The sequence below is a fragment of the Ictalurus furcatus genome, chromosome 12 (genome assembly GCF_023375685.1).
Source record: "Ictalurus furcatus strain D&B chromosome 12, Billie_1.0, whole genome shotgun sequence".
NCBI classification, from domain to species: domain Eukaryota; kingdom Metazoa; phylum Chordata; class Actinopteri; order Siluriformes; family Ictaluridae; genus Ictalurus; species Ictalurus furcatus.
Genome location: NC_071266.1, coordinates 12876681 through 12895189, shown reverse-complemented (window position 1 = coordinate 12895189; position 18509 = coordinate 12876681). Strand labels below are relative to the sequence as shown.

Here is an 18509-nt window from a genome sequence, read left to right as displayed (position 1 = left end):
ATACATCTTTATTCACAAAAATAGTAACTAACTGTTTCATTTTTTATTAGATAAATGGAAGTTTAATAAATAAATGTTTACATACTTAATCGATACGCCACACAAACTATAAGAGAGACCACTGCGCATGCGCAGAACATGTTTGCACCTCTATGCGCTGCCATCCAGTTTAGATAAGTGTTTAGATGCCTGTTTTCGGGCAGCTCGGTATGAAATTATTTACATATATTCCCAAACAACCCAATATATTTCTTCGCAAACAAACACAAAAACATCTATTATTTGACATTCATTAACTTGAATTTAATTAATAAACAATATATTCACGGTAAGTTTCTTAAGTGCGTTTATTTTAAAGCAGGCGATCGTTATAGTTACCTCTAGTTACCTAGGGGTCCTTATGAGCTGCAATACGGTAAAAACGCCGGAGTGGGTAAATAAAGCGGTCTCCAGGTACTTTTAGTGAGTTGTTACATCATTCATAACGTTTTAATCGAACTGTTATAGGTCATTAATTGCCATGTCATACTTTTTGCTGTCTGATGAACCGTGAGGTGTTTTTTTCTGTTAAGTTTGTAACAGAGCAAGTTCGCGCACCTTGTTTATTTGGGAGAAATTGTGTGTGTGTGTGTGTGTGTGTGTGTGTGTGTGTGTGTGTGTGTGAGAGAGTGAGAGAGAGAGAGAACTAAGAATTAATCATGTTTTTGTGTGGGTTTGTTGTGTGTTAAAGGGAAAGTGATTGATTGTCAGGATGGAGCAGACAGAAGAGTGGAAGATTCAGGCTTTAAACCCAGAAACACAGCAGATGCTCAAAACAGCAATGGCAGGTACCTGGGCAACATCACAGTAACCCTAAATTAACATCTGATGGTCAAATAATATCAGATTTACACCTCAGTAACACCTAACTAACATTCAAATAACACCTGAGTGACAGTGTGTCATCATCTTATTGTGTTTTGGTGTGTATGAGATGGTTTGATACTAAATTTGTTTCTGAAGTGCATCAGTATTTATGGGATTTTTATTTATTTGACATATTTGTGTGTGTGTGTTTTCTCACAGACCCCGGTGCAGTAGACTTGGTGAAGCTGTGTGATTTGATAATGGACCAGGCTCTGAAGGACTCGTCCCTGTGCAGAGACATAGGACACGTCTGCTGTACTTTAGTGCAGGTAGGAATCCAGCATCCCACTTTACTGCACTTAAACACTGACATGTTAAGGCCGTGGGCGGAGCTGAGCGATGTGTTCGGGGCGAAGCTTACCTCCAATCAGTAAAGTGTAACTATAGCTTGGACCAGAGTAAGGAGTGAGACCTGCTGCACTTTAAACCACACATTAACCAATTTCATTTTAAATTTTATGACTTAAACACACACACACACACACACACACACACACACATATATATATATATATATATATATATATATATATATATATATATATATATATATATATATATATATATATATATATATAAAATATTGCTGGTTTTAGTCTTGTAGTTTGTACTATCAGCTTTTTATTTCCATGCATCATGTCACCTTCTTCTTATGATGATGTAATGTGTGTATGACAGGTGGAGGCGAAGCGGAGCAGCACGAATGTGTTCAGGAGCAACATGCTGACTCGGCTGCAGCAGGAGTTTATGAGGCGAGAGGAGACGCGGCGGCAGTCGCTGCACAAGTGGGTGGGTGTCGTCTCACTCCTCTGTAACGTCTTCGACAGTCTGAAGGTGTGTTTTCATGGGCACAGTGAGTGTGAGTTGCTGCAGTAGTATTTAATCAGTGAATTCATCATCTTAAATTACTGACCATGATCTTCCTGGTCAAAGCACAAATTTTCTAATTACTGCTATGGCAAACACGTTAATAATAATAAGAAGAAATGCATAAAAAAATACATAAAATCATAAGCAGAGATGGGTGTAACGCGTTACTGTTACTGACGCTTTCTGATAACGAAGTAACACATTACATTTTAAATGCATGTAATTTGATTACAGTTACTGATGCCAATAAAATTACGTTACAAATTTATCGTTAAGAAAACAATATTAAGTAAAATGCATTTTTAAATAAATCACATTTTGTCCCAAAGATTTTTTCTTTAGCCCCGAATAATTCTCCACTGGGAGCGGTTTATCACTACGTAACTGAACGTCAGTAAAAGAAGAGCGCCTGTAATTTTATATCTTCAGTGAACGGAGGCGAGACCAATCAGACAGGGTTTACAGGAAACATTCGTGTCTTGTTGGCTGACAGTCTCTCAATTCTGTCAGCTAGCTCAGTCAGTGTGTGAAAAAATGGATATATGCCGTTTGTTTTTTAAACCAGTAAATAGGTTGAAACTGAAACAGTAACGTCCTCTGATGCTGAGCAGGAAAACAAGGTGTGTAAATGTCTATATGAGTTCCAGTTTATGTGAACATGATATGAGCAGAGCATAAGGAAATATTATGTACTTTGTATGGCTCTGTAGTAGCTAAATCCATACAATGATAGCTTAGCTGTGCCTCCCCTTGACTAGTGACACCAAACTAGCCTAGTTAGAAAAGTTTTCTTTTTTTTTTTTGTCTGGTAGTCCTAATTTTATCGGTCTGGTAGTCCTGCAAACAGTGACTATGTTTACAGACAAGACAATATTGTGATTAAGGTGGTTATATGAGTTGCTTTTAGAATACTCCTTTCATGTTCAGGTTTTACATGTTATAGAGCAATTAACAGCACATGTCATTACGTCACCGCGTTAATAATATGATTAAGGTGTGTACGAGTCTGTAATACACGTCAATAATGCGACTAAAACAGGAGTACTCCACATGTCTTAATTCGATTTGTGTTTACTTCGAGTATGACTTTAATCGGATTAAGGTAATTAAAAATTGCTGTTTACATGGTAGTTTCTTAATCAGAGTATTGTCTTAATTGGGTTAATATTGGATTATTGTTGTCCATGTAAACATACTGAGTGATAACACCCGAGGCAAGTGTTATTATAAATCCAACTTTTTCTGATCATGTCATACATTGACGTGCAATAAAATGACTGAAAGAACTATGAGTTTCACTTTGTAGTGTATTTTTGTAGGTTTGATAGGTTTTGGAAGTAATGTGAAAGTAAAGTAATTAGTAATCTGATTACTTTTTACATGCATTAATCAGTAATGTAATTACAATTTTAAAGTAGTCATTAGTAATCTGTAGTGGATAACTTTTTTTGAGTAACTTGTCTAACACTGATCATAACCAGTACAGGATAATTTATGCATTACCATATTGGTGTGACTAGTGAGTGGTGTGTATTTGTGTGTGTGTGTGTGTGTGTGCAGGTGAATAACAGTCCGATGGCTGCGCTGGTGGATCCGGTGTATGATTGTTTGTTCAGATTGGCTCAGCCTGATGCGCTCGTTAATGAAGTGGAGGTGAGGGATCACACATTTACTCCATGTTCACTACACCTGCTCACTTTTATACACACACACACACACAAATACGACTACACACACCATTTCTCTTCTTTGTAAGTAACATTTTACAATTATGTCTCACTTCCTGTTTATTTACTTTCTATTACATGTCTATTAAACATAGTAGTTTTATGCTATTTGTGCTTTTTAAATCCTAAATCTCGGAAGTGCCGAGTGTCTCAAACGTTATGTGGCTAAACCTGTAATAATAACATCTTTTCAAAGACTCTTTTTCAGACCTGTGAGTTGCAGTATTGCCATGCATCTTATTCAGTTCTTCATTTTACACTTCTGCTTTATATTGTTTCTGGCCCTGAAGTTAGTGGGTGGGCAATGTTTTTATTAATAACAGAGACTCTAAGAAATTACACACTGCTTCATTAATACCATGATAACTAGGAGCCGTGTGACATTGAGAAGTGGAGAATGCAATTGTTAGAGCTTTTATATCACAATAACATGTTCTCCATTTATAGGACACCGTTACATTTGTCCTAATTGAATGTCTAATCTTATTTAAATACATGTGTAATTGCAATAAATAAGTGGTTTAAACATGACGGCGTAATCTGTATATAAAATCGCAGCAACTTAGTTATACAAATTGAAGCTGATCAGTTGAAGTTCTTATTAGTGAGTTCTTGTACAGAAACTCAGGAGCGACACGTAGGATATGAACATTTTTCTAAACATTGCTTTTATTAATTGGACAGGTGGACTGCTTGGCTCTGCAGCTCCACCGTGTTGGCGAACAGCTGGAGAAGCTGAACACCAGGAGGATGGACGAGCTCTTCTTCCTGCTGCGAGATGGTTTCCTCCTGCAGGACGAACTGAGCTCCATGAGCCGCCTGCTGCTGTTGGAGCTGCTCGAGTACCGCGCAGCTGGCTGGAACCTGAGCAAAAACGCTCAACTCTACTACTACAGCGAGGTGGTGGAGTGAGGAAGATGAGGAGCTTGGCTCTGAACGTGATCTAGCTTCAGGAGTAGAAGATCAGGACTGAGGAAGGAGGAGGAGTTCCAGGGATTCACCCTGCTGTCTGGACTGGATGGAGATGTGATGATGTGTGTGTGTGAGTGTTTAGGTGGTGTTTAGAGATGAACACAGTTGTGACTGGTTGTGGTTCAGGTTTAGAGGATTGTGCCAGTGATGTGGATCTGCTGAGAAAGACACGTTAATCATCTTTTTCTGAGTTGCATCCTCGAGGTAGACAGTGTTTGCACTTCTCACTGTTGGATAGTTATTGATTTCCGTTAAAACTTTATAATAAAGTGATTTTTAAAAACGTTTGTTTATACTGTGATACACTGATCATCACCAGCACTGACAAACTGACTGACACATTTCACTCAGATTCAACGTGAAACTGCTGGTTTGTTTAATAAACGGTTTTAACAACAGTTTTGTATATTTGTATTGTTTCAAATAAATACATTCTTATTTACTAACCAAGTGCTTATTGTGAAATTTATCTCAAATGAAGTGTCTTTTCACTTTCCCTCGCGCAGCTAATATGGTGGATTGTGCGAAGTGAGTAAACTGACAGATTAGCATCAATTTACTGATTTTATACCAATCTTGTAACAATTTATTTTCATGATGACAGCTGCTTTGTGTCTGAAATGATTTCGATATCTCGTTGTAGTGTCAATGTGTAGCTAGTTTTGCTAACATAACTACCTGGACCATAACTACCTAGTCCTTCCTTGGGGCTTTTCCTCACATTTATTCATAAAATTTTTGCATTTTGAGTCGTGATTGGCTAGTAGCTCATACGATCAATTGGTAGCCAATTGTAGCACAGCTCCAAATCCTATTAGCCAATCCGTATTCGGGAGGCGGGATTTGTCTGGAAAAGTAGTTATTGTATTTTAAAGAATCTTTTTAAGAAGATTTTTTAAGCCTATCGATATTAATTTGTCAAATTCACTTAAATTCGGAGGTTTATCATTATTTCGTTAAGGTAATATCTAAATAAGTTGCATATAGCTACCAAATTGTGGTTCATTATTTTAGTAATTCCACTGGCAGGCAGCAGAGGGCGCTGAGATTACAGAAACACTGATAGATTTTTGATTATTTCCACTTTCCCCATTATAATATACAACTATTATATCAAAATCTTCACTTCAGAATATAACCATTATTCCCCTACTCCAAAAAGCAGTTTGGCTACATAGTACAGCCATTTTTGCCTTTTGTTGGTGTTGGATGGGGACAAAGTGGACTTTAATTTCTTTATTTGGATATAAGTTATTAAGTCATATTAGATCAGTCTCTAACACAAATGATGAAACAGGTATACCTTCAACAAAAATAGCCTTATTTCTATAGGTTTTACACCCATTGTTACTTTAAAATATACATGGCTAGAAATATATTTTGGTGCCTTTAAAAAATGTTGGGGGGAGTATGCCCAGACCCTAAAAGAGGCTTAGCACCCCATTCATAAATCTCTGGTGACGTCCCTGGTCCCCTTTATCCGTGTGGGAACAGGCTGTCTTGCTGTTCTGGACAAAATAGCAAACAGAACTGCTAAATATATTAAAACATATTGTCATGCTGCTGTTATGAACAAGATCAAATGTTCATACATTACTGAGAAATGAAAGTTTTATATCAGTACATTTAATCAATCATTTATTTAGTTATATTGATTCATGATGAATGAGCCTGTATATTTATATATAAACAATGAAATCATGTGGATTTTAACAGTTAATTACTGTCAGCTGATATAAATGTGATCAAATGTGATACAAATGTGACAGCTGAGCATTATGTAAGACACGTTTCCTGTTTTTCCTGAACTTTCTTTGGCTTGAACATAGTTATTGTGAAATGAAAGTGCAATACCAGTATGTGTCCATTTCATTAAGTTGATTTGGGGCAATGATTTGAGTAGCACTGATTCATTAAGAAAGAACCTTTAATATAAAAACTTGTGATTTAGACGTAGATTTATTGTCACATGACATTTACCGTTTATAAAAAGTATAAAAAGACATTTTTAAGTCTTACAAGTTTTACAGCTCCAGAAACCAAACAGGAAGTTACATAGAATAAATAAAATACAAAAAAATATAAAAGTACAAAGTAAATAAATTAGTATTAGCACTGCATAGTGAAGGGTGCAGCATGGTATAATAATCCACTATATACATGGCATAATATCAGAATTGATTTTTGAAAACATTTGCGATCAGCTGATGATGTAATAAGTGTGACAGGTCTTGGTGAGACATGACCTTGTGAATGAGCTTTATGTAGGCCTGTTCTACTTTCTTTCAGAGAAGAAGGAGGTGTAATGACAGGAAAACTAAAAATACTTTAACGGTTGTATAAACGACAACCATTTGTAAACAGAGTTCTGGCCTGACCTGATGAACAGGTTTACTGTGATGGAAAAACACCGAAATGCAGAGAGAGATACTTTATAAAAAGAAACTAAACAAACACTTTACAATCCTTCAGTTAAACCTCTACTGGTTTTTATCATGTAACAGCTGAAGGTTTGTTGTTTGGGATTTTCACTCGTTCTTCCTGGCAGACTTGCTCCAGCTTCTTCAGGTTGATTGGATCTTGTTTGTTGCCTGCAATTTTCTAACAGTGCCACAGATTCTCAGTGGGATTCAGATCTGGACTTTGACTTGACCACTGTAGAACATGTGCCTTTTTTTTTTATTTTTTTTTTATTTTTTTTTTTATAAATATTTAGTCTGAAGCAGGTTCCATTGTAATATCCTCCAGAATTTTTCTCCATCCGGGCGCACGGTGGCTTAGTGGTTAGCATGTTCCCCTCACACCTCCAGGGTCCAGGGTTCGTGTCCTGTCCGTAGTGTATGAATGATATGTGAGTGTGTATGTGATTGTGCCCTGTGATAGACTGGCACCCTGTCCAGGGTGTACCTTGCCTTGTGCCTGATGCTCCCTGGGATAGGCTCCAGGTTTCCCTGTGACCCTGAAGAAGGAGTAAGTGGTAGAAGATGGATGGATGGATTTTTCTCCCTTCAAGTAAAAGTAGCCCAGGTTCTGAGGATGAAAACCATCCCAAGAGCATGAAGCTAACACCAATATGTTTCACTATAGGGATGGTGTTAATTGAAGTATGGCCTGCATTAGGTTTGCACCATGCATAGCACTTTAAAACTTGTCTTGAACAAATATCTCGATCTTAGTCTCACCAAAGAAAAAGCCCACATATTCACTGGGACATTATTGTGCTTTCATATAGCTCTTTATGAGAAATGTTTTCCTTTTTGTGGAATAAACCAGAAGGTGCATAAGTGCTCTCCCTTTCATCAGGAGTAGAGGTTGGCATCAGAGAAATGATGAAAGTTATGATCAGAGAAATGATGGTGTTGAATGCATTTGGCCAAATATCTTCGGTTTCATGCATCTGTTGGTGTGTACGCTGGATAATTCACTGAGGTCCAAAAGCCACCTTTGGCAGGGTTTCAGTAAGAGTTTTAAAACAGTCTCATCCCATCCATAATTCGTTTTACAAAGCTCTTGAAGGATGTGTTGTATATTCGGGACAAGTGGAGCAAGAATGCCAAGTGGACCATACCCAGATTGTACAATTGAGAGAATGCCTCTTCTAGTAAAACCTCTGTCTTTCATGAGAACTAAAGTTAAAGGTATCCCTTTCTGTGTTCCACTGCATACCTAGTACTCTTTCAATAGGCAACTTTTCTCTGTCCAAACTCAGATCTTTTACTACATCAGCCCTATCATCTTCTGGAACTGATGTCATTACTGCTTTGCTATTGCTCACAAGGGCAAGCCACAAGGGCAAGCAACACAAACCAAACAATCTCCTAACAACAAATCACACATTCTCACTCCGTCTTCCTCTTTCAGTATGGCTGCTAATCAGTGAGGTCATCCTGGAGGCCGGAGCAGGCTGGAAGGTCTGGGAGGGAGTTCGGACCTGCACACAAAATGTCACAGCACAAAATAAACTTCCCTTCCCAAGATAGCGGGTTGTAACAGTATGGATAATCTTCTCATCATACTTGTCACAATTATCTTTGCTGTCTTTCTCTATGCAAAGTTGGTACAACTCGGAGATAATACATTTCCAATCAAACGTAAAGTTATTCTGTATTCTTCCATTTCTTTATTGATGTCTCCATCTGGCCACCACAGAAATCACAGAGCATAAAAATACTGACACATGCTTTTGCAATGTACCCGATAAAGCGTTCTGCCAAAACTGAAATAGCTTCAGGTGCATCATTCCCAATTTGACCTCTCAGTTTGCTGCTGTCACCATCAGCAAAGAAAGATGGCATAAAGAAAGATGAGTGTGGCCACTCAATTTTCAACCTCTCTGTATGATCAAATCAGTTTTGTCTTGTTTCATAAAGGCTTGCATAGTCCATGAGTTGAGCTTCATAATCAGTTTGTGTATATGTCAAAAGTCCTTGGTGATTCATTCCTAGAGCCTCAACATGTGAGCTCATGAGCTTAGCCCAGCTTGGCCAAGAGTCTGGGGGGTTCTGAATCCAGGCTTTTTTTTTTTTTAACTGAAGAGGCACAACTTTCAGCTGCCTAAGAGCAGCTGGATTATCTGGCAGCTAAAGTGTGCTTGCAAGCATCAGTCTATCCCCAAAGGAACAGTCTTCATTTCCAGTGGATGTTTTTGGAGAAAGGGGGCCAGCCATTTACATTCACCCACTCAAACTGGAAAAATTGAGATACAATTGTCAATTCTAAAGGCACATTATGCTTTTCCACACTGCTGATAACCTCATGACAGTCCACTTGGGATGGATAAAACACTACTGCTCATATGAATTTAATTTATGATGTCCAATCTTTATTGAACTACTACTGCCACATATTACACATGCCTCTGCAGATTTTGGTGACCACGTACTAATGATTGTGAGGGCAGTACTAAGGCAAGGCAGCCTTACAGCAAACCTGGACAAGTGTGCGGATGTTACAACTTGTGAGTGTACAGAATTAAGTGAGCAGATAACAAAAGCCAATTAATATTTTTCTGCCACTATATTCAGATGGAGTTACTTTACAGATGAACTGTCCACCACTTGCAGGCATTGGTAAAACATCCCTATATTTGTCTAGGAGCATGGTTCAATAAAAATTCCATTACTTTTCAATTTTTGTAATTTCAAACTAAAGAATGCTGTTCCTAATCCATGAATTCATACAATAGAATTTTTCCAGATCAACTTTAAGGGAATATATTCACATAAAACCTTAAGTACAAAGACTCCATTGCACATGTCTAAAGGTTGTGTGCTTGCTGTACATTTCTTTAGATGAAAGGCTGGCATTTCCACCATTCCCACCCCAATCCCAGTACTTTTAGTATTACAAGAGACCCAAAATTTAACAGTCAGACTTTATTATGCATTGTGTAGCAACAGAGGCACAGATCAAGCATTTAAGCCTTCGTTTTATCAGCTTTGTCCCAGAAGAGCTCCAATTCGGCATAATTCAGGACTTCTGCCCTTGATTTCTGTGTGGGTTGGTCACTCTTAACCTCCCAGGCACTGCTGGAGACTGCCTCCACACTCACTACATCAGAAGTTAAACAGGAATAACAGTGAGGGGAAAAAAAAGCCAGGGTTCAACTACTCAACAAATAAATCATACTTCATCCCCATTTAAGTGGGGAAAAGGACAAAATGGGATAATGACCAACCTGAGGGATCTGGGGCAGGACAGGAAGCATCACAGCAGGCACAAACCGAGTCGTTTCCATACAACTCAGACCACCTAAAAGCACAACAGGTCATTTAATATTTGTGCAAATCAAAGAAAGTTTGTTCCATAATGCAACACCATGAACCTCACCCTTGTGCATCTGCCATGTAGGAACATGATTTTGTGCTTAAAGTTGGTATTTCTGGTCCCAGAAGCATTTCACAATGAATGAACATTTCCTGGGGGTGGAGTAGAAGAATGAATAAAATCACAGGTCTAAATTGTACGAAAAGTTATCTGCAGTACATTTTAAGTTGTTTTAGCATTACTGTTTTGGAAGTAGCATGTGCTAAAAAATCTCTATGCCACACAAACATACAGCATGTTATTTAAATTCCATACTAGGAGGTTATGGAGACAGTCTCAGCTTATTACGCACGTTTACCTTCTTGTCTGTAGGATGGGAGACCATGTCCTTAAACATGAGGGCTCCCACAGAGAACCTTAATGTGGCCTTATCCTCACTAGGGTAAAACTTGCTTTGAGGAGTGTTCTTCCCATCCACCATGCATCTGCACAGAAGGATTATTTAAAGCTGCCAAGTACACCACATGGAACTACATATTAAAGCAAAGGCTAGCATTATCCAATTATTTACCCATAGTTGTCAATCACTGTGTATTTAGATGTAGTGTCAGGGTTCTGAGAAGCAGTGATGTAGCACTTGCTTAAGTAGAGCCTCTTTCCAGCATGACCATGGGGAGTCATGGCCTCAAAGTACATTGGCTGGCCAATCACATAAGTCTGCCAACTAGCAAGAGGTTCCCAATTCTCTGTAAGAGAATTCATCTTTAGAATGAAGCACGTCTCCCCTAAAGCATCAGTTCTTCCACAAGACAACTCTTTAAATGTACTCTAGTTTGGTTTTCTGATGACCATAAGACAAAATGGTCTCTTACACAAAGTTATCCAGACACCCAGTTCACCAGCCAACATGGTCACTTGCCATTTTTATCTTACTGGGCTTGAATTATGTTCACATCCACAGATGACCAGTAGCTTTCCAGAATGGAAGCATGTGGGAAAGAATGGTCAGGCAATGCTAACAAGGCTAATGTTTCTAACCACACTAACATTGTTAAACCAGTCCAACAAGTTTAGGCTCAGCTCATCACTGCACTGAAAGCAGCTTCACAGTTCAACCAAATGACACAAAGTGAAAGTTGAACTGGTTTAACATACACGTTTGAATGAATCCAGAAGGATTAACACGAGCACTGCCCAACACTGATTTATTACTAGGCTTATGAGATCTGGCCTTACATATAGGGAAGGTTGAGTGGATTTACCATCTACAGCTGTGAGGGAGACGCCACCTTGTAAGCTCAAGAAAACAGTCCCTGCTTCCACTTGAGGATGATAGCCAACATTGTAGGAGCGGAAATGCCTATAAAGCAAGCATTAACATTTAGCCATATCAGAAGGAGCACATTCAATTATACATGCTGAAAGAGAAGAGTTCTAACTTGTTGTAACGACACTCCAGTGGCACAGAAAATGGTAGCTCACGAATAACTGGTTCATTGGTCAGAGGCTCATAGAACAATGTGTTTGAATACAGGACACGGTTTTCATTTTCCTGTAAAGATATAGAAAATTGTTTAATTGTGGCAAATACACAGTTCTTAAAAAGAATACTTTGAGCACAACATACAACACAATTTCTCCCCCAAAATTTAACCAATTAGAAATACATACATGGCGTTGTACATTACAGCTGTTGATGGGATATAGGAAGTAGTAATACTTAGGGGTGTCTTTATTCACAGGACATGTTCCCACTTTGAGATAGTTCCCAGCATCTGGACTGGTAAAGAGACTCTTCATAACCCTCACATAAATCCGGTCAATGTGGCACAAAAGCTCTATATTTCTTGTTTTAGAAGGCAAGGGAGCTGCTGTTGCAGGAGGTGGTGATGGCAGCAATATAGACTTCATCAAAGCAGGTACTGGCCTAAGGTTTCGTGCAGGTTTAAAAATAAGCTTATGGACATCTGAAGAGCGGATTTGCTGAAATTGTGGTAATTTCAAGGGGGGACACGGAGTATTAAGAGTTGGGTTTACTGGAGTCTGAGCCTTGTATTTGGGCAATGATTCCTCCAGATCAGGCCATAGGTCATCTGATGCAGCTTCATCAATCATAGAAGGATAAGCACTCACCATGTAAGTTGGCACCACAACAAATAACACCACTTTCAATAACATTTTTCAAGAGTTGTTTTTGTTGTTGTTTTTTTTTTTTTTTTTTTTTAAAAAAAAAAAAAAAACCCTCCAGGACTGCCTTCCAAACCAAACTTAGCCTATTTATAGCAGCTCATGAGGTGGCAGAGGCGTGGTTATGGTGTGATTGGGTGTGCTCTGCACCTGGTGTTAATTGGCTCAACCAAATTATGATTGGCTTTAAAAGGACTATTTATTCTATACAACGTATGATCTCTGCTGGTTAACTTGCTAGTGTGCTGTGTGTAACTTTACATACAGTATGTTCTGCACTATTTACTATAGATAGATTTTAGTTAGTAATGTATTTAAGGCCATCCATCCATCCATCTTCTTGGGATTTCAGCAGCACTGTGGTATAATATTCATATAAGGTGCTAGTACGTTCATCCATCCATCTTCAACCGCTTATCCTTTTCAGGGTCATGGGGAACCTGGAGCCTATCCCAGGGAGCATCGGGCACAAAGCGGGGTACACCCTGGACAGGCTGCCAGTCCATCGCAGGGCACACTCACATACACATTCACACACCCATTCATACACTATGGACACTTTGGACATGCCAATCAGCCTACCATGCATGTCTTTGGACTGGGGGAGGAAACCCCTGCAGCACGGGGAGAACATGCAAACTCTGCACAGAGGCGAACGTGCTAACCACTAAGCCACTGTGCGCTATTTAAGGCCATTAAGTTATTTAATCACTTTGAGGGATTTCTAAGAAAAATTACAGCAACATTGTCAATAAAAGCAACAGATTCTTGAGGCAAATAGAGAAGTTTTCTTTTTATTTCACATTATGGCTGCTAGTATATTTAATGCAGAATGTAGGGTTTGTCTTGGCAGGAGGTCCCCCAAACCTACCGAAGACACAGTGACCACTCCAACTCAGCATTAATGACGGGTCCAGTTATAGTCATGCATTTTCTAAAGCCAATGAGTACTTCTAGAACAGAGGATCTCAACCTTTTCTAACTAAAGCCCCCCTAGCCTCCCCTATCATGTGGCATGCCCCCCCATATATATATATATATATATATATATATATGTCAGCTAAGTTTTAAGATGATTCCTCATCATGCTGTACGAGATCCTGTACAATAAAGTGTGTAGTGAATTCTATAACAGACTGTGTGATAGCGTGTCTCAGTGTCAGATTATATGATGAAGATCCTCTAATGATAGACCTGCGATTAAAGACAACACTATGTTCTGCTCATGTCTTCAATCTGCGTTATCCAAAAACCAGCTGGTGCAGAAATCGGGCTGAAACATCTTAAATATGTTCAGCAATAAAAACTCTGGTAATAATTTATGATGTCAAATTTGCTGCCGAAATGTGACATGACAGCATTTTTACTATAATTGTACAATTTTTTTCTGTAAAATATTTAATTTTCTATATGTGCAAAGTCTTCAGAGCTTATACTTGTTTAAATGAAAAAGAACATTTTTTACAAACTTTTATTGACTATTTAGAACTATTCATTGTCCATTTATTTTTATAGTATTTTTGATCAAATGCATTAATGATTTATAATTAGAATTATAAACGTTTAAGAATGATTTACAAATATTTTAAAAAGTCATTATAAGTAACTAAGTAACCAAATAAATAAATTAATATTTTAATGTCAAAATCAATACATTAAACTATTATTAAATTGTACTGTAACACTATCCAGAAGTTTACGTCATTTCCTGCGACTTTTCGCGCAAGGTTTTGAGGCGTATTATTTTTCCCCTACCCGTTTTCCGACAAGTCCCGCCTTCTCTTCGTTTCAATTAGTCAAGTGCACGCTCCATTCATAGAATATGCACGTATAACCAATCAGAGTGCTGGAGGCGGGAAACTCTCAGTCAATCGCAGTGCAGGGACTGGGCGATTTATTAAAATATAGGCGGGAAAAGAAGCGAGCTGTGAGAAAGAGCGACGCAGAGACACAACAGCAATGGCGGACGAGAAACCCAAGGTGAGGTGAATAAAAAGAAGGCGGAAAAAAACACGACATCGTGTGTGTGGATTTATTTCTGATTATTATTATTATTATTATTATTATTGTACAGTTATGCCTTTGCAACACGTCTCTCATTTAGCCGCATTGCAGACAAAATAAAAAGAAATAATAATACTTTTACAATTGCTATAATGCTAAGTGGCTAACAAGCTAACGGTCCGGCTAGCATCCATGCTAGCATCCATGCTAGCTTCCATGCTAGCTTCCATGCTAGCTTTTGTGGCTAGATACAATATAAATCAGGTTTATTTTAGCAAACTCTTTAAAACATATCAGAGCTAAAGTTTTATTCATTGTTAAGCGTTTTTCTATTATTACAAGGTGCACGTATTTTAATATTCTAGCGAACATTAATGTATTTAAGAAATATATATAATTTTAAAGGCTAATGCTACTAATACTACAGCTAACTGGGTTTAATGGCTTAGCATGCAATATATAGAATTTGTTTATATTTCAATATTTTCCGCATATTTATGTATTAAATAAAACAGAAGCTTGTAATATGCAAATGAGCTCATTAATAAACTTGATTTATTAATAATTTATTCAAATATTACTCATTGTGTGCATTGTTATTACTTATTAATATTATATTTATTAATTACTTATCTATTATCTGTATTTATTGTGTATATATTATAAGTGTATTACATGTTCTATTTTTTGTGCGTATATTGTTTATTATATTCTGAGTCACAGCGTCAACAGTTATTTAAAATAAATTATACTATTTCGTCTTGGCTTGTGATCATTTTGTCTATTGAGTTGAGATGTTTAAATGTAAAAGCTGATTTATTTAGAGGATTTATTTGACTTTGGGTTGTCGTTAGAGCTTTCAGTAGAGTTCTACTTTATTTGCAGTAAAGTCTATAGAAATGTTATTGTGTACTGAAAGGTGTAAATTCTCCAGTGTTTTTATGGTTTCAGTTTGACTCGTGCTCTTGGCAGAATCGTACGCAGCGATATTTCCGTTTTAGTAACCCAGTGACGGCCTTCTTCATCGCTCTGTCTAACTGTACCCCTCTTTAGGAAGGTGTGAAGACTGAAAATAACGAACACATCAACCTGAAGGTTGCGGGACAGGACGGCTCGGTGGTGCAGTTCAAAATCAAGAGGCACACGCCGCTCAGTAAACTGATGAAGGCCTACTGTGAACGACAGGTGAAAAAAAAACCCCACTACTTCATCCTCTTCATCATCATCAGCATCTCTGTGGTCCATTTCCTCAGGAGTTAAACAGAAAGCAGGGTGAAGATGGAGTTTGTTTTAGAGGGGTTTAGAGTGCTGCTCTGAGGAAACGATCGCAGGGGTGTGTCGGGGGCGTGACCTAGCACACATTTTACACCAGTATGTGAAACAAGTGTTGAGAGAAAATTCTGCAGTTTTATCTTAGTGGTTAGCACGTTTGCCTCACACCTCCAGGGTTGGGGGTTCGATTCCCACCGTAGCCCTGTGTGTGCGGAGTTTGCATGTTCTCCCTGTGCCGCGTGGGTTTACTCTGTGTACTCTGGTTTCCTCCCCCAGTCCAAAGACATGCCTCCTAGGCTGATTGGCATGTGCAAAGTGTCCATAGTGTATGAATGGGTATGTGAATGTGCCCTCCGATGGAATGGCACCCTGTCCAGGGTGTTCCCCGCCTCGTGCCCGATGCTCCTTGGGATAGGCTACAGGTTCCCCGTGACCCTGAAAAGGATAAGCGGTATAGAAGATGGATGGATGGATGGATGGATTAATTGTCGTTGTTCACAAAGCGTTAATGTTACTCGGACAACTAATAAAACTGCGAGGAGTGTCTTCTTGTAATGATAATCAGTCAATCTTCTCGATATGTTAGTGGTTTCATATTTGTACTAAATCTTTGGACAATTTTTTTCCAAGTATTTTTATTGTGTGAATATTTACTTTCTTCAGCAAGATTTAATTTGATTTGCTGATCACATTGTACCTGTAGCATGAATCCGTTTCCCTTAAAATACAATTAAATATTTAATTAAGCATACAGAGGAAAGAGCTGTGTACCCTCTTCCACATACATGCACTCAGACTTCCACGATTGGTTAGTTGTCTCTGTGATTGACAGCAGGGGGTGGGGGTGCCCCTCCCTCCCTGAGTGCACGGCCAGTTTGGTTTTGCTCTCTAAACTTGAATTTAACATTTTAAAATTTCTGAAATTTAAACATTACTCACACGTGTGTTTCACTGGACGTGGGATAAAACAGTGCGATATGTCGCTTTGAGGTGATGTTTAGTAATCAAGAGCGTCAAATTTGGTGAATATGAGGAGTACAGGAATAATTGTGGGCAGAGTTTACTTAACTAAACACTGCTGATTGGCTTGCTGCCAGCTTCACAGAATGGTCAATGTTCATCTTGTGATGTAAAATCTTTGTTTTGTTTTGTTTTGTGCAGGGACTCACGATGAGGCAGATCCGCTTCCGGTTTGATGGACAGCCCATTAACGAGACGGACACACCTGCTCAGGTACGAACAAGAATGTTCACTGAGAACAATAAGTAGCGATAAACGGATGAAATGCACTATATTGTGATTCTGAAATTATAAACAGCAGACTGCTGTGGTATAAGAGGAATAAAACACTTGGGAAAGTGCTGTTGTGGGGGTGGAGAAGGGCAGAGCCTTATATTGCCTTAATAAGGGCACTAGGTAGTGATCAGCAGCAGCTGTAATATTATAGACAAGGCAGATTTTACTGTACTGGTTCTTTGCGCTTGCTTTTTGCAGTTGGAAATGGAGGACGAGGACACGATCGATGTGTTCCAGCAGCAGACAGGGGGCGTGATGTAAAGCAGAGTCGAGTTCCGTTCCTCCACCGTTCCCTCCATCAGTTGTTCATGCTTACGTTTGAAGCGTCACGGCAAAACCACAGACTGAAACATGGCTGCTCAGATCCTCACAGACAGTGTTTAATTTCTCTCTCACACACTCCCCCCCTCTCTTTCTCGCTCTTTCCCTCTTTATAGTTGTTATATGGAACATTTTTCACCCTCTGTTCTGACCCACGTGGACCTGTGACCAAGAAACCCTAAAACCATGTTGATCAGGGCGTTGTATGTTTATTTTTGTTTTATTTTTCTTTTGTCGTCATTGTTGTTGTTTTCCACTATGAATGACCTTCACAGTTTTTGTTTTATTCACGTTTCAGCTTTTATATCTTTTATAAATGTAGTAGTTCTCTTTTTTGTACCTTCTCAGTTTTATTCAGCCACATATACAATGTGCAGTGTTGAGAAAGTAGATTTTTTTTTGTGTCCTAATAAAACAGTTGTATAAAATTAACCACGGCCTGAGGTTTGAGTCCTGCACGTTAAGGTGGGGGGGGGGGGGGGTGTTAATTGTCCATAATGTTAATTGTCCATGATTTACACCACAGTGTTGTTAAATTGTGGATTGTGATTGGTCAGATGTCACCTAGTTACAAAATGTAGCAAAGAACTGTTTTTTTTTTTTAACCGTTACATTAAAAAAAATTTTGATTCAATATTAAATCTTTTTCAAGAGTTTTACATAACAATATAAACTTCTCCTGCACTGTAAACTGTATATTTCATACCATACATAGTGCATTCCTGCACACCTTACAGTGCTGAAACTCTAAAATCCTCCTAATAGACATAACCTGTCCACTATGTAATGTCTAGCCTACTAGGGTGTGTAAGATTTGGAAGCTATTTTATGGAATAAAAAGCTGACTTGGTCATAATAGTGCACTACACGGGCTGTGTATGAGACATTATGTACCGATGTAGTGCACTTACATAAGGATGTATGGCTCTCAATGCCAAAGTGAACACTGTAGTGCACACTTGTCATTGTTATTCCCTATTTAGAATGTTTATAAGGTTAAGAGGGAGCAAAATAATCAACTGGATGTATAGTGGCCTATGTAGTGTGTAGAAGCCATTCTATTCACCATAAGTAGTGTGTTAATATAGGAAGAAGGGATCTAGTCGATATGAAATAGGCTACATAAGGTGTAGAAGTTATTATAGGGAGTAAAGAGCTGACTTGGTCACAGTAGTGCACTACACAGGA

At 38.5% G+C, this 18509-nt stretch overlaps 2 protein-coding genes across 4 annotated transcripts; both read left to right on the top strand.

Annotated features, from left to right (window-relative positions):
• The first annotated feature begins 404 nt into the window (after window positions 1-404).
• On the top strand, window positions 405-4873 carry mif4gda (MIF4G domain containing a). 3 transcript variants are annotated; one of them, XM_053638482.1, is made up of 6 exons: window positions 405-462; window positions 731-827; window positions 1066-1175; window positions 1585-1740; window positions 3337-3429; window positions 4188-4873. In XM_053638482.1, the coding sequence occupies exons 2-6, from the start codon at window positions 752-754 to the stop codon at window positions 4413-4415; spliced, it is 663 nt and encodes a 220-aa protein (XP_053494457.1). In that variant the 5' UTR covers window positions 405-462; window positions 731-751; the 3' UTR covers window positions 4416-4873. The 3 variants fall into 3 exon arrangements, with proteins under 3 accessions (XP_053494457.1, XP_053494458.1, XP_053494456.1); XM_053638483.1 differs by having other exon boundaries at window positions 412-453; window positions 1585-1695; XM_053638481.1 differs by having other exon boundaries at window positions 412-453.
• Window positions 4874-14308: 9435 nt separating this feature from the next.
• On the top strand, window positions 14309-17962 carry sumo2a (small ubiquitin like modifier 2a). Its single transcript, XM_053638359.1, has 4 exons — window positions 14309-14408; window positions 15486-15617; window positions 16866-16937; window positions 17199-17962. Exons 1-4 carry the CDS (start codon window positions 14388-14390, stop codon window positions 17259-17261), a joined length of 288 nt encoding a protein of 95 aa, XP_053494334.1. The 5' UTR covers window positions 14309-14387; the 3' UTR covers window positions 17262-17962.
• The last annotated feature ends 547 nt before the right edge of the window (window positions 17963-18509 follow it).